At 44.1% G+C, this 17,138-nt stretch overlaps 1 protein-coding gene across 1 annotated transcript in view; it reads right to left on the bottom strand.

Moving 5' to 3' along the window:
- LOC127580988 (uncharacterized) overlaps positions 1-17,138 on the bottom strand; it is a 67,185-nt gene that overhangs the window by 9,938 nt on the left and 40,109 nt on the right. Inside the window, exons 4-6 of the mRNA XM_052035025.1 lie at positions 12,691-12,849; positions 6,181-6,337; positions 3,114-3,586 (exon numbers count right to left, since the gene is read on the bottom strand). Coding sequence (XP_051890985.1) covers positions 3,114-3,586; positions 6,181-6,337; positions 12,691-12,849 — 789 coding nt within the window. The remainder of the gene's footprint in view (positions 1-3,113; positions 3,587-6,180; positions 6,338-12,690; positions 12,850-17,138) is intronic.

Genomic DNA, 17,138 nt, shown 5'->3' with positions numbered 1-17,138 from the left:
TCTTCATCCAACTTGGTTTTGCACTAACCCTGCACTAATTTTGTATTCTGTACATACCATTTTTTGCACTATTTGTACTTGCACAATTTTTTGTCTGCATTTATTGTATGTCCTCTGTTGTGTGAGTCTGGGGGAAATGACATTTCGTTCCTCCATGTGTTTTTATATCATATGGGTGAATGACAATAAAGTATCACTTGAACTTGAAATTTTTCAACCAGTACAGAAACAACGAGCTCCTTCTGTCCTCTAAACATCTATGATTCTATGAATGAATACCTAATCTACAAACCTACTGCTGTGTGGGAGAAGTAGTAGGAGGCAGAAATTCTTCTTCGGTTGACAGCATTAAGTGGCGCTGAGGTATGGCTGCCTGTTGACTTTATCAGAAAAGAATAGATGGAGTGTGACTTATACTGTTGCACTTGTCAGCAACCAACAATTAATTATCACCCATTGGTTTCCTCCTTTTCAATACATTTCCCTTTTTATGGAACACGCACATACAATGAATTGTTGTAGATCTCTGGACCAGTGAGCCCTTGCATGCGTTGAGAATGGATCGGAAGGTTGCTTGTTGTAACTAGCAATAATGTGTGGCTGATTAAAACAATGCAAAGGACTCAGTACTTCTTAAAAATCAAGGTGTATTACATAAGTGATCCAAGTATTGGACCGGTGAGTCCACTTGTTCAGTCTCTTGCTCCTTTTTTAGTACACTGCTCACTCCCCTGTGGGTGTCTGGTCTGTTCCTGCTGTACAAATGCAATCCAATTTTATTGTTGGGGTGGTGGCTTGTCCTCTGTTGTACTGCTGAAATGTCACATGGGAACAGATGTAGATACAATCCTGTTCAGAAATATAATTCTCTTGAATTCAACAGAACCAAAAATCAAATGGGGAGCTCAAAGTACATACATTCCTGTGTCATGAGCATCCTCTCTCTGCAGACACTGCCTGACCTGCTGAGTGTTTCCAGCATTTTCTGTTTTTATTTCAAATTCCCAGCATCTGCAGTTTTTTGATTTCTCATTTACTGCTTCCCACATTTAGCACATACAATGAAAGACAAATTACTGCCATATTGGGATTTTGCATTTTGACTCAGTTGAATCCACTTACAAGAAAGTAGCCCTCAGCTATTCAGTCAGAGGGAATCACCTGTACAGACTGCTTTAAGGAGCTAAGAAGGGAGGCAGGCAGAGCAATTTAGTGAGGGAATTCTAGAATTATAGCATTTGAAGGCATAATAACCAATAACAGGCCAATAGAAATCAATGGCCAGAACCGGAGAAGGTTAGGGTAATTGGGAGGGGTGCCGTATGGCACAGACTAGAGAACAAAAGTGAGAATTTTAAATTGGAGGCTTTGTTCAATTGGGAGGTGATGTCGGACATTACCATCGCCTCTCATTTTGCAGCAAGCTGCCACTCAACTGACCCAGTTCAACAAAGAAATAGGTGATTGTCTAGAATGTTTGGAACCTGTAGGAAATATGGGGAAAGTCCTAAGATACTCTCAGGTGTTAATGCAGCTATAATGCTGCTCCTACTCCCTTACAGCCCAGCATGTTGGAACAGGCCATATTGTGTGTTTGTCAAGGAAATTCTATAAAATTGCATCACTTGTCGATGGACTGGTGTTCTAACCTGCCTTTTCTCACCACTCCACCCAAAACTCTAACAAAAAGAGACAGCAGGTGACAACAATCCTTTTCTGTGACGTAACCTCCAAATTTTCTCTACAGTTTCTGAAAAGGATAAACCACTTTAGAGCTGGGCTGGATCCCTTCAGAATTTGGCATTAGCTCAGTGCTGGTAATGTTCCTGCCTCAAGGCCAGAAGGCTACAGGTTCAAATCCCACCCCAGGTGCTTGAGTACTGAAGCTCAGCGTCAGTGTGCAACGCTGAGGAAGTGCTATAGTATTAGAGTAGTTCAGATGAGTCTTCTGGCCCTGTCTCCTCAGGTTTAAAAATCTGACTGTGGTATTCAAAGAACTGCAGGGGCGGTGTCCTTGAGAACATGAGTAAATAAAATATGAACATTTCAAAAAAAAAGTCCAGATTTCCATAGTCCTGTCATCAATCACCTCCACCCCCCATTATTCCATTCTATTTTAAAACCCTCTTTCTATTCTCCATCGCAATATTGGGCACCTGGGGTAAAGAGGTCACCTAACTGCTCAGCATCACTGAAGCTTCATTGTCCAGTATTATACTGCCTAGCCTTGTTAGGTCATTTGCCTAACTTTTTAGAGTGGCTGCCCACATTTGACCAGATATATTCCACTCCCCATTATCCCTGGTATGACGGAGACTAGCAAACAGCTGGTAGAGCAATCCTCAGGGGATTTTTAGAGATTGACACTGAGGCTTAGCAGTGAATCCAGTCTGCATCATCCTCATTCATGGACATTGAGACATTTTATCCATGTCTCCTTGCTTACAAACTATGAAAACCTACACTTTTCTTGCCCACTGGAACATTCCTCTCTCTCAGTTTTGCTCTGATTTACACTCTTCACATGCTGTTCCCAGTTTCCGAGGGGTGAAACATGGAGACGATGTCAGAGGAGATGGGGGTCACAACAGCAGCACTGGATCTCATTTTGATCACCTTGCCTTAGGTGGGAATGTGACGGTCCAGGAGAACATGCAGAAAGGGTTCGCAAAGTGGTTCCAGGGTCTGGGATTTCAGCTACAAAGTTCGACTGGAGAAAAGAGGCACTTCTCCTTGGAGTAAAGAATGTTGAGAGAAGATTTATGGTGAATCGTTAGTGGTTGAGATAGATGGGTGGAGGGAAATACATGGAGCAAGGATGGGGATTGGAACAAATTAAAAAAATTTAACCTAAAGGTATGGGAGAGGTGATGATCAGGAAATTACTGCCTGCAGAGGAGGTGGAAACGAAATCGATCAGGGAATTGTGTGGACACCTGAGACAGAACAATTTGCAAGGATAAGAATAAAGTGTAGTTGCCTAGCATTCTGGGAGCACCTCCACTAGCACCTGAATGACCTGTTTCCTTATTGTGTTAATTCTATGATTATACTATTATAGCTACAAGATCAGGAAAGGAAGACCAACAAATGAATGAGAAGCAACTACTTACCCTGATCTTCCGGAATACGTAGGTGAAAATGATTACCGAGATCATCACTAATAATAAAGCAATGATTATGGTGAATACAGAGCTTTTGTTCTTGCTGTAACTTCCATCTTTATTTGGGTCAGTATTTTTGTCTTTCCTACGGGTGACATCGAAAATCTGTGAGTAGGATACAGCAGGGCGGGACATGGACTGTGCTTTAGGTGCCAGTCCAACACTAGCAGTTGCTGTTTGTGATAAGGTGATGTCGTGATGAGGTGGCCAGGTTGTTGACATTTTCTCATTGATGGCGGGTCCCCCACTCTTGTCTTCTGTCACCATTGCAGTCTGTGTAGGAGGGACCGTGGAACTGGAGGGCTGTGGTGGGCTTGTACCAGGCGAGTACTGAGAGCATAAGTTTGTGAAGAAGTTGTTCGAGCTTGATCCATTGTGAAGGTTAGTCACACAAGAGTTCAAATCAGGGAAAGTGCTGTGATCTGTATGAATAATCAAACATGTCAGGTTTTTGAAAGGCTTCCTGCTGTGAACCAATTTCTACATTCCAAAGATTCCAACCCATGCTGTTCAACCACATACCCCATGAAGTCCCCTTCACAGCATGTAGATAACATCACTGCGATAAAGTACAGATAATGGATCAATGCCACCAAATTTCAATCAGCAAAAAGATAATACCTCCTTCGCAGCTGAAACAATAGTTGATTAACAGAAGGAGGGGAATGGTTGTCCAGAGAAAATACATGAAAAAAAACAAGATGCTGGAGAAACTCAGCTGGTCAAGCATTATCTATGGAGAAAAGCAGACGGTCAACATTTTGGGTCAGGACCCTTCTTCAGGACTGAAGATAGGAAAAGGGGAAGCCTGATATATAGGGGGGACAAAAAAAAAAGCAGTGATAGGTGGACAAAAGAGGGGAGGTGGGGTGAGCACAAGGTGGTGATAGGTAGATGCAGGTAAGAGACAGTGACAGGCAGGTGCGGAGGAGGAGGGGAGAGCAGATCCACTGGGGGATGGGTCTAAAGTATGGAGGCAGGTGGCATGGGGAGAGGGGAGGAGAGGAAAAGGAGAGGGAAAAAAAGAAAAAATGGCAAGGAGGAAAAAAGACAGATAGGCTAGGAAAAGGAGGAAAAGTAGAGGCAAGTGTGTGTGTGTGTGTGTGTGTTTGTTTACTTAAAGTGGGAGAATTCAATGTTCATCATGATAGGCTGTAAAGTCCCAAGATGGAAAATGAGGTGTTGCTCCTCCAGTTTGCGTTTGAATTTCTCCCGGCAGTGGAGGAGGCCGAGGACTGACATATCAATGATGCAGTGAGAGGGGGAGTTAAAGTAACTGGCAACAGGCAGATGCAGATCGTGGTTACGGACAGAGTGCAGGTGTTCTACCAAATGGTTACCCAGCCCGCATTTGGTCTCACCAATGTAGACCTTTCAGGTGAGGCAGAGAGTTACCTGCAACCCACCACCAAGCACATCTTCCCCTCCCCACCCCTTTCTACCTTTCACAGGGACCACTCTCTCCGCGACTCCCTAGTTCACTTCTCCTTCCCCACCCATCCCGCTCCTACCCCAGGGACATTCCACTGCCCCCGTCATAGGTGTAACAACTGCCCCTGCACCACCTCCATCCAGGGACCCAAATAGTCCTTTCAGGTGAGACAGAGATTCATTTGCACCTCCCTTAATATCATCAACTGCATTCGGTGCTCCAAGTGTGGCCTCCTCTACATTGGCGACACCAAACGCAGACTAGGTGATCATTTCGTAGAACACCTACGCTCCATCCATTACCACGATCTGCATCTCCCCATTGCCAGTCACTTCAGCTCCCCCTCCCACTCCATCACTGATATGTCAGTCCTCAGCCTCTTCCGCTGTCGGGAGAAATCCAAGTGCAAACTGGAGGAGCAACACCTCATCTTCCATCTTGGGACCTTACAGCCTAACAGGATAAACAATGAATTCTCCCACTTCAAGAAAACAAACACCATCCCACCCCCATCTTGCCTCTACTTTTCTTCCTTTTCCTAGCCTCTTTCTTTTTTCTCGCCATTTTTTTTCTCTCTCTCTCCTTTTCCTCTCCTCCCCTCATGCCACCTGCCTCCATACCTTTGACCCATCCCCTGGTGGATCTGCTCTCCCCTCCTTCCCCACACCTGCCTATCACTATCTCTTACCTGCATCTACCTATCACCACCTTGTGCCTACCCCCACTCCCCTCTTTTGTCCACTGCTGTCACTGCTCTGATATATTGGGCTTCCCCTTTTTCTATCTTCAGTCCTGAAGAAGGGTCCTGACTCAAAATGTTGACCGTCTGCTTTTCTCCACAGATACTGCTTGACCTGCTGAGTTCCTCCAGCATCTTGTTTTTTCGTCTAGATTCCAGCATCAGCAATCTCCAGATTCATCATGCATTTCTCCAGAATGCATGAGGAAGCTGCCAATGATTGAATAGGTTGAAGAGAGATTGCAACGACTGGATAGGTTGAAGAGGAAGCTGCAATGATTAGATAGGTTGAAGAGAAATTGCAATGATTGGATAGGTTGAAGAGAAATTGCAACGATTGGATAGGTTGAAGAAGACGCTGCAATGATTGGATAGGTTGAAGAGGACGCTGCAATGATTGGATAGGTTGAAGAGAAATTGTAACAATTGGACAGGTTGAAGAGGAGCTCTATTGACAGGACCACACGGTATTGAAGGAGCAAATCTGGGGAGAAGCCACAAGTTTACGTGATTGAGAATGCCTTTGGCAGGAATAATTGGTTACTTAAGTAAGCAGCAGCATTTTGGAAGGAAGCATTAAAGCATTGGTACGTGGACTTTGGATAAAATATTAAAAGCTGGAAAGAAGTAAATTTTTGAAGGTCAACCTTTCAAATATATACACAATCTGGTGTTTTGTTAGAAAAAAGAGGCTTATAGGCCAAAAGCAGAGAAGCACATGGAATGTATTAGGCGTGGGGAGAAGACATGCTTATGGGATCAAGAAGAGTTCTTTCAAAGAGCTAACAATAGCATGAAGGACTACATTTTCTCCACTGTGTAAAATTCTATGAAATCCCATTTACTTCTCAGGAAGCTGAGATCGTTTGAGGCTTGAACTTGGGAGTCGTTTTGATCCAGTAAGTATTCATACTGAAGCATGATAGCTTTAATGTATGCAAAAAGGTCAGTTGTACATCCTGTGACAATCCTTGGTGTTGGCATCGAACATGGTCCAGGACACTGTGGAGAGCAATATAAAGAAAACATTTATTTTCCACACTTAAAAGGTTACTGTTATATTTGTAGTGAGCAAATGTGAAGCCAATTCAATTAACCAATAAATGACAGCCTTTTCACAAAAAAAACTGGAACTGGTGTCTGCTCTGAAATTCCTCCAATCCCAACCACAAGCATCAGATTTGTCAAAAAAACTGCAGGCTTGTCTGAAGCTCATGCTTACAGACAGAATATTGGGGAGGAAAAAAGGAACATTCTTGGTGAGTTGTTCTTTCACTTTTACCCTTCACGCCCTTTTTTCATCCGCTCTGTGTTGTGTTAGTACACTTGGAGCTTTCCTGACATGTTTCTCCGAAGCTCCACTCATATTAGTTCATGTTTGTTCCCTTGGTCAACATTCCAACGTCATCCTCTCTTGCCGTTTTTTTCCTGGAGACTTGGGAACAGGCCGATAGGCTCCTTGTCCCTGTTTGGCCATTCAATCAGATTGTGGCTAATCTGTATCTCACCCCCAACTAATCATCTTCAATCCATAGCCTCCAGCATCCTCAACCATGGAAAATCTGTCAGTAAGAGTCTTGAAAAGGCTAATTGATGCTAAGTGTGCACAGAAGAGGGGGATATCCAGCTAGCCACTGTGCAAAAGCATTACATTTGTCAATTAGAGCATTGCTCAAGCAAAAATGTATTAAATTAGGGTAGAACAAGAGGTGCAACTTAGTAGAGCCACTGCCTCATTCTTCCAGTGACCTGGGTTTCATCCTGACCTCTGGTGCTGTCTGCGTGGAGTTTGCACGTTCTCCCTTTGACCTGAATGGGTTTCCTTTGGGTCCTCCAGTTTCCTCGCATACTGCAAAGATGTGCCGCTTGGTAGGTTAATTGGCCACTGTAAGTTGCCCACAGTGGGTTGGGGAGTTGAAGAAAGTGGGGGGAGAATAAAAATCGGGAGTAATTTAGGATTAGTGTAAATGGGTGAATGATGGTTGGCATGGACTTGATGGGCTGATGGGCCTGTTTCCATGCTGTATCTCTCACTGAGCCTACGTTGAAATTAAAGTCAGAAACTTGCACCTCTTGTCCTTCTGGGCCCTGAGGAGAGGCTGGAGAGGAGTCATAGAGTCATTGAGTTATACAGCATAGAATAACCCCTTTGGCCCAACTCCTCCATACTGACCAATTTTCCCACCTAAGCTAGTCCCATTTACATGCACTTGACCCATATCCCTCTAAACCCTTCCTATCCATGTACCTGTCGAAATATCTTTTAAATGTTTTAATGGCACCTGCTTCTACCATTCCTCTGGCAGCATGTTCCATATACCACACCTCTGTGTGGTAAAGGTTGTCCCTCAGGTTCCTATTAAATTTCTCCCCACTCACAAACCTATGCCCTCTAGTTCTTGATTCCCCAGCCCTGGGAAAAAGATTGAATGCATTCACCCTGTCTATGCCCCTTCACCCTACTTCTGCCTAATGGAGTAACTAATAATAAGTTGTAACTGTTGCCCTGGGGGTTAAAGCGTTAAATTTGAAGGGCAGTCAGCAAAAACATGGTTTGATTCCAAAACAAGGCTGGTGACTCATTGAAGTAAAGAGTTTAAAGTGATGAATGGATCTGATAACAAAACACAAACTACTGGAGGAACTCAGTGGGTCAGGCAGCATCTGTGGAGGGACAGGGATGGTCGACATTTCGGGTCGAGACCCTGCATCAGGACCTATGCAGGGTCACGACCCAAAATGAAACCAGCCCTTTGCCTCCACAGATACTGCTCAACCTGCTGAGTTCCTCCAGCACTTTGATTTTTGCTCCAGATTCCAGCATCTGCAGTCTCTTGTGTCTCCAATCGATTTGATAGGGTAATACAGAGAAACTAATCCTCCCATGTGGCACTAGGTTAAAATCATAGTTTGGTTCCCAGTCAGGAATTAAATCTGGAGGTTTGCTTTCACCCAAAGATTAGAGGAACCCTTTCCTCAAAAAGTTGCAGGTACTGGGCCGGACAACATCTCAGTTACTAGACCTGACAACATCTGAGGAATGGGAATTGTAGATTACTGTATGGTAAAGACATCCATAATGGATGTCAAAGGCTGGTTATTGGAATTTAGCAGATCAATCTAACTGAATAGGATAGGCCTGCGGGGCTGAATGGGCTGCTTCTGACCCTAGTTTCTAAAAACTGTCAGCTATGGCACAGTGGGATTCAGTGATTCCACTTTAGACTCTTGAAGTACTGAAGTGCAGGCTGATCTTCAGTGGAGAACTGAGGGTGTGCTGCATCATTGGAGTTGTAGTCTTTTGTATTAATGGTTAAACTGTTGCCCTGCCTGCTCTGTTGGATGGACATTTAATATCACACAATGCTCTTTTGGAGAAGAAAAGGGGAATTGTCCCAGGTGATCAGGTCAATGTTTATCCCTCTGTCTTTACTAAAGCCATTGCTGTCACTGGGAACTTGCTGTGTACCGACTGATTCTACATGCCCTCGGATAGTGAGAACTATACAAATGGACTTCTTTGGCTGGTTCAGAGCACTTCAGGACACTCTGAGAGGAATGTCCTAGGCACCACAGCAATGCAGAAATGAAGAAGGGTGGTGCAGATAGCACAGGGGTGGTGGGACAGTAAATGTGTACAAGGTGATTTACTTTCTAAATGTAAGATGTGATGATGAAGTATCTGTCACTGTGGATGATGCTTCCAACACTGAAAGGAAGCACTGGCTGAAATCACCGTCTTGGGTTGAGACTGGTTTTGCAAAATGCACAGATGGTAACACTTTCCCTATCAGACAGTTTACTCACACATCTTGTCTGATCAGAAAACCACACCCTGTCCGAATGTGTCTCCAGCAATCTCAGGACAATATCAATGTCTGATGATCACAACTCCAGGGTAGGGAATAAACGACACACATTATTCAATTCCTATGGGGACACAAGAGACTGCAGGTGCTGGAATCTGGAGCAAAAAAGACAAACTGCTCGAGGAAATCAATGGGTCAGGCAGCATCTGTTGAGGGAAATGGACAGTTGATGTATCAGGTTGAGGCCCTTTATCTGGACTGAAGGAGAGGTGGAGCAAGAGCTGGCAAGTGATAGGTGGATCTGGGTGAGGAGGGGTGATAGGCAGACGGAGGAGGGAAATGTGGAAATAGTGACAAGAGGCTGGGAGGTGAGAGGTGGAGGCAACAAAGGGCTGCAGATGATGGGATCTGCAAGGGAAGGAAGGTGGAGCATGGAACCAAATAGGGGAGGTGGGGCGGTGTGGTGAATGAGTTGATGGGCATGGCTGGAGGAGGGGAAAGACACAGGGTGATTGGGTGCTGGGGGCGTGTGGTGTGTGTGTAGGAGGACTGGATAGATCAGGAGGAGAGAGAAAAGGGCCGGGGGGGAGCAGGTCACCTGAAATTGGAGAATTCAACGTTCATGCCATCAGGTCGTAGACTGCTCAGGCGTGAGGTGCTGTTCCTCTAGTTTGTGCTTAGCCTCGCCCTGGCAGCGGCAGAAACCAGGGACAGATATGTCGGTGTGGGAATGGGGAGGGGAATTTCAACCAGGAGCTCCGAATGGCCATGGTGGATGGAGTGCAGGTACTCAGCAAATCTGTCACCAAGTTTGCGCCTGGTCTCACCAAATGTAAAGGAGGCCACATCAAGAGCACCAAATGCAATAGACACGGTTGAAGGAGATCCATGTGAATCTCTGCCTCACCAGGAAGGGCTGTTTAGGTCCCTGGATGGTGGTGAGGGAAGGAGTGTAGGAACATGCGTTACGCCTCCTATGGTTGCAGGGGAAAGTGCGTGGGGAAGGGAAGGGGGTTGAACAAACCAGGGAGTCATGAAGAGAGTGGCCCCTGTGGAAAACAGAAAGGGGTGGGGAGGGGAAGATGTGGCTGGTGGTGGGGTCACACTGTAGTTGGCTGAAATGTCGATGAGTGATGTGCTGGACGTGTAGGCTGGTGGGGTGATAGCTGAGGACCAAGGGAACTCTATCTCTGTTCGTTCTAGGGGGAGGTGGGGTAAGATCAGGTCCACAAAATAGAGGAGATGTGGGTGAGGGCTCCATTAGCCACAGTGGGGAGTAAAGCCGCATTTTCTGTAAAAGGAGGACATCTCGGATGTCCTGTAGAAGGCCTCATACTGAGAACAGATAACAAGGCTGGAGCAGAAAATAGCTTTAATAATGACATAAAAATGAGAAATAACAGCTGTGATGGAGGTGGTGGGGGAACAGATGCGTCACCACCCAGCATTCCAGTTACGGCCTTTCATTCTCACCACCATGTGTATGGATTACTTTGCCTTTGCAAAGCAGTCCAGGGTGTGCTGTGATGAGGATATTTGGACTCTGGCTGAATGAGTGAGCAAATACTTGGCAAATGAGTTGAACGTGTGGAAGGTTAAGGTCATGCACTTCAGTAAGTGGAATCAAATAGCAGACAACTGTCTACATGGAGAGAGATTACAAATGAGTTATGCACAGAGGGATCTAAGTCTGTTTGTGTATGAATCACAAAATGTTAACAGGAAGGTGCAGCCAATGGTTAGGGAGGCAAACAACTGTTTATTGTAAGAGGATTGGAGTTTAAAATTAGGGAAGTCTTGTTACAATTATACAGGGTGTTAGCAAGGCCACCCTTGGAGTACTGTGCACAGTTTTGGTTCCCTTATTTAAGAAAGGATATACTAGCATTGGAGGTAGTCCAAGAGAGATTCACTAGCCTAATTCCTGAGATAAGGGTGTTGTCCTATCACAAGCATCTAAAGATGTTGGATCTGTATTCTTTGGAGTTTCCCCCACTGACTCTGTCTACACTTCCATTGCCTCGGGAAAGCTGCCAACATAGTCAAGGATCCCCCCTACCCTGGTCATTCTCTCTACTCCCCTCTACCATCGGGCAGAAGATACGTCCTTCCTAAAGTGGGGTGACCAGGACTGCACAAAATATTCCAAGTGCAGCCAAACTCATGTTTTATAAAGTTTGATATAATGCCTCAGATCTTATTCTATGCCACATCTGATGAAGGCAAGTATGCCATCTGCCTTCTTCACCACCCTCTCCACCTGTGCTGCCACTTTCAGGGATTTATAGACCCCAAGGTCCTTCTGTTCATCAACCCTCCCTAGGACCCTACTGTTTACTGTGTATGTCCTACCTTTGTTTGCTCTCCCTAAATACATGGTTAGGATTAAATTCCATCTGCCACTTCTCTGCCCAACTTCCCAGTTGATCTTTATCCTACTGTAGCCTGAGACAATCTTCCTTACCATCCACAACACCAATTTTCATGTCATCAGCAAACGGACCTCCTACATTCACATCCAAGTTGTCAATGTATATTACAAACATCAAAGGTCCCAACGCAGACCTTTGTGATACAGCACTGGTCACAGACTTCTGATCAGGTAAACACCCTCCACCACCCTCTGCCTCCTGTTACCAAACCAATTTTGGATCCACTTTGTCACGTTGTCTTCTATCCCTTAGCATCCCCACCATCGAGGACATCTTCAAGGGGTGGTGCCTCAAGGCGGCGGCATCCATCACTAAGGGCTCTCACCATCTGGGACATGTCTTCTTCTCGTTACTACCATAGGGGAGGAGGTACAGCAGCCTGAAGACCCAAACTCAACAATTCAGGAACAGCTTCTTCCCCTCCGCCATCAGATTTCTGAATGGTCCATGAACACTACCTCATTATTTATCTTTCGCACCATTTATTTATTTTTGTAATTTATAGTAATTTTATGTCTTTGCACTGTACTGCCACTGCAAAACAACAAATTTCACATCACTTAAGTCAGTGATAATAAATCTGATTCTGATCTAAACTTTGGGATCAGCAAATATAAAGATTTTTTTTGGGGGGAGGGTGGTTGTGGAGGAAGCATTCTGGCTAGCCAAAGCCCACTTTTGCAAAACAAAACAGCAGCAAAAATTTGGAAGGAAACAACATTGATGTCAATATAGTGAGGAAGCATATTTAAAACAAAGCTTGGCAAGTTAAACATCCACTGATCCCAGTTTTAAGGATGGGTGATATGTAACAAACACCACAGTTATTCATTCATATAGACAGATGCACAGCCTTGACATAAAAGGAACCGGCAAACGCTTTGTGGGGTCTTTTAACCCCTTCATCTATGTTTATTTTAAACCTTTAATGAAACTCCTAGGCTAGTGACATAGTGTCTTGAAAACTTTTAACATTTGTCCCATTGCCAGTGAGTGTGGGACAGTTACAACTCCTGTGTGCATAGTCATCACTTACAAGGATCCCCTCTCATGCACTACATACAGCAATCCCATTCCACTATAAACAACAGGAAAGCAGCAGAAGTGACCAAACCTTGACTATAGCATCGTCCCCAGAGTAAATTGCTGACAGCCACTTTGTTATTTGCTTGGTATATTTGTAATTATTTGAGTCATTTTGAAAGTTACTCAATAGGTGGTCGAAGGTGTTGCTCAGCTGTTGAGTAGTGATGCTGATGAAACAGCAATTATTCTGCAGGGGAGAAGATAATGAAACAACATGAACATTTCTACCATCTGAGAAGTGATTATTTATACAATATCTATGTTGGAAATGTTGTCATAGAGTCACTGAGTCATAGAGTAACACAGCACTGAAACAGCTTGGCCCAACTCATCCATTCCGACCAAGATGCCCATCAAAGCCAGTCACACTTGCCTGCATTTGACCCATATCCCTATGAACCTTTCCTATCCATGTACCCGTCTCAAATGTCTTTTAAATGTTGTTATTTTTCCTTGCTCAACCACTTCCTCTGGCAGGTTGTTCCACATACAGACCACATACGTGAAGAAGTTGCCCCTCAGTTGACCGTGGTACATTTAATGCTTGGAATGAAGACAACGCACACTCACGAATACTGATCATAATCAGGCTGTATGGGACAACTTGCACTGGGGACGAGACGGTCGCCCACCTCTTTGCGGGCTGTGGGTTTGCGAGGAGGGTGTGGCGAAAGATGCAAGGGTCCTTGTCATGGTTCATCCCCAGCAGCTGCGTAACAGAGGATTGTCTGATCTACGGGCTGTTCCCGGGGACGCACACAAAGACGGACATCAACTGCTGCTGGAAGGTCATCAACTCGGTGAAAGATGCCCTTTGGTCTGCCTGAAACTTGTTGGACTCCTAGTATTGTGAGATGTCTGTAGGGGAATGCTGCCGACTAGCACATTCCAGGCTGCAGGAGTACGTGCTGAGGGACACACTGAAGCTGGGTGCAGCCAATGCAAGGGCTAAGTGGGGAAGGACTACAGTTTAGGGTTCTTCTGCTACTGGAGAGGGAGGGGCAGAGTCAGGTGAGGAAGCCCCTTAAATATTGTAGCACCCCAGGGAGCCACACGAGTGGCATAGGTGCTGTGTATTTTTATATACAAAGGTAACACTAATGATTGATTTGGACACAAATCTAAAGGTTTGCACTGTTTTATTGTTGTATATAGTTTTTTTATGATGAATAAAGTTTATTTTGGAATTTAAAAAAACCTTGTATTTTACCTCTGAAATTGATTCCATTGAAGCACAACATGTTGACATTACAATACAGTGTGTTTAGATCTTACTGACCATGGATGAATTACTTTGAGCAGGTCTGTACACAGTTTCCCTGAGTTAACTGATCTCAATATTTCAGATAAGGTTACAGCAGGCTCAGCAAGACAATGTGCTTGCTCTCAAGAGTTGTCTTGATCCCAGTTTAAGAATGGGTGATATGCAACAAACACACAGTTGTCCATTCACATAGATAGATGAACAGCATTGACACCAAAGGCTGTGCATCTACCAACTTTGCTCTCAAAAGTTGTCCTGATCCCAGTTTTAAGAATGGGTGATATGTCCTTTTCCTTCCTGTCTGGAAAGTATGAGTGCAGGAAATTTACCTTTGTTTCCCTAGCTAGAGGGATTGGGGGGGTATTGGCTACCAGTTGGATTCATCTCCTAACACTGTGCTCCACTGAAGTCAGTGGAATCTGAATAGGTCCCCCAGCCAATTGAACTCACTTTGTTCTTTATAAATTTCACAAGATGTGGATGTCACTGGCATTGCCACCATATATTGTCTGTCCCTAATTGCCCTGGAGCTAAGGAGACAGTCTAGAGTGATCCATACTGGTGGAGTGTTGTGCAAACCAGAATGACTGATGGCAGATTTCCTTCTCTGAAAGACATCAGTAAGAGGATTTTTTTTTACAACAACGACTGCCTCATGGTTACTGTTACTGAGACTAGCTTTTCTTACAAAACAGATTTTATTTGATGAAGTAATTTAAATACTCCAACTGATATCAGGATATTTGAACAATGGTTCAGGCCTCAGGATACCAATCCAGCAATTTAGGGTAGGGGCTTGGACTAAACGATCATGTAAGTCAATCAAATAATCTGCTGATATTCACAAAGAGTAGCATGAACCAGTGTAGGATAACAGAAAACTGCCATTGTTGATGGAAGACCAGCAACCAATTCCAGGAAAAAATGAAAAGTAATTAGAGTCCAGCAGAAGGGGTGTAATGTACGTAATGTTTAGAGAAGACATCAGGTGTCATTGTAGCTCAGTGGTAGATTTCTCACCTAGAAGGTACGAATGCAAACCCCATCCTAAAGAATATGATAATAACTGATTTTCCAATGTGGTTTTGCATTGCAAACATCACTGTCTTTTGGTGGAGATGTAAACACTGGCTTATCTGCTTCTCAGCTGAATTGAAAAACTGCCATGTCATTTTTCAAGAAACCTCATTGTTACCCTTCATCCCACAATCCCTGACCTGAAATATTAACTGGTTTCTCTTTCCGCAGATGGTTCTTGACTGGCTGAGTTCTTCCAGAATTTTCTGTTTTTGTTTCTGATTTATGAGTGCATTTTCATACTGCTGTTCCTCGAAAGCTGCTAAGCACAAATTGCCTCGTTTGACTGTACCTCAAGAGTGGGTTCTGTTTGCAAGTTAATTCATTGGCTGCAGAGTGCTCTGGGGTGAGGATGTGAAGAATTGTTGATAATAAAGTGTTTAGGTGAACTTGTTTGGAGGTTATTTGCATATTTGCACAGGTTCAATTTAGGCCTTAAGTTTAATCTGTACAAATATCTTGGTTTCACATTTACGTCCATCCTTAAGGTGAGGTGCCTTTTAATCCATTTCAGTCTGTCTGGTGAAGGTACTCCACAGTGCTCTCAGGTAAGGAGTTCTAAGGCTTAGACCCGGTGACTATGATTAAGGGAATGAATGTTCAGTGTGGTTTATGGGGGCGCCAATCAAGCGGGCTGCTTTGTCCTAGGTACTATTGAGTTTCACAGGAGTTGTAAGAGCTGTGCTCATCCTAGAAAGTGGAGAATATTGCATCTCACTCCTAAATTGTGTCTTATAAATGATGGAAAGTCTTTGGAAGGTCTGGAAGTAAGTGTTACCTGACCTCTGAGCTGCTCCTATCACCATAGGATTTATGTGGCTAATCCAGTTGAGTTTCTGGTTAATGGTGACCTCTGGGATATTGATGGTGGGGGACTCAGCAATGGTAAAGCCATTGAATGTCAAGAGTAGGTCATATTGCCACAGGTTAATACTGAAATAATTTAGACGGACACCATTGTTTCAAACCACCTGCTGGTTCTGATTTGTGACTCTAATTCTATCCTCTTTCCCAAAAAGGAATCCATCCAGCGCACCATTTTATAAATCTCTCTCTACTTAGCATTTAATGCTCAAATTGTGAATTTCTCAACACCTTGCAGACCAAATGTAGATTGGGTGATCACATTGCAGAAGATCTTTGTTCAGTCCACAAGCATATTCTGAGGATCCTGTTACCAGAAACTTTAATTTGCCTTCTACTCCCACTCTGACTTTCTCTGCTCCTGAATAAGCTCAAGGGAGGCTCGAGGACTGTAATTTTCTGACGTTACAGTCTGCTGAACCGAAGAATTTTGGCTGGGTGCCAGTTTCGGAACCCCTGCATTTTCCTTTGCTGTTATCAGACAATAATTCTGCTTCTCCCAGTTATACTTGCTCCAAACTGGCCCTTTCTTTCTTTGTCACAATATAGAATCACAAAATACTTGCAGCATGGAAGGAGGCTATTCAGTCTGAACCGGCCCTATATAAGAGCTGTCCAGTTTGTCTCATTCCCGCTCCTTATAGCTCTGTAAATTCTTCCCTATTGGATATTTTTCCAGTTCTGTTCTAAAGGCTACAATTGAATTTGCCTCGAATATTCACCCAGGCAGTGCATTCTATAACCCAATAACTCATATAGTTAGAGAGCAATACAGCACAGAAACAGGCCCTTCGGCCCAACTCGTCCATGCTGACCAAGACGCTCATCTAAATTAGTCCCACTTGCCCATATTTGGCCCATATCCCTCTAAACCTTTCCTATCCATGTACTTGTCCAAATGTCTTTTACATCTTGTTATTGTACCTGCCTCAACCACTTCCTCTGGAAGCTCATTCCATATACTCACCACCCTCTGCATGAAGAAGTTGCCCCTCAGATCCCTTTTAAATCTTTCCCCTCTCACCTTAAACCTATGTCCTATTTTTTGATTCCCTTTCCTTGAGAAACAGAATGTGTGCATTCACCCTATCTATGCCCCTCATGATTTTATACACCTCTATAAGGTCACCCCTCAGTCTACGACACTCTAGTGACTGAAGTCTTAGCCTGCCCAACTTCCCCCTATAATTCAAGCCTTTTGAGTCCTGCTAACGTTATCATACATCTTCTTTGCACTCTTTCAAGCTCACTCACTGCATGAAGAGTTTTTG

This window comes from Pristis pectinata, chromosome 20 (genome assembly GCF_009764475.1).
Source record: "Pristis pectinata isolate sPriPec2 chromosome 20, sPriPec2.1.pri, whole genome shotgun sequence".
Lineage (NCBI taxonomy): Eukaryota > Metazoa > Chordata > Chondrichthyes > Rhinopristiformes > Pristidae > Pristis > Pristis pectinata.
The sequence above is the reverse complement of the archived record's forward strand: the minus strand, read 5'-3'. Positions and strand labels throughout refer to the sequence as shown.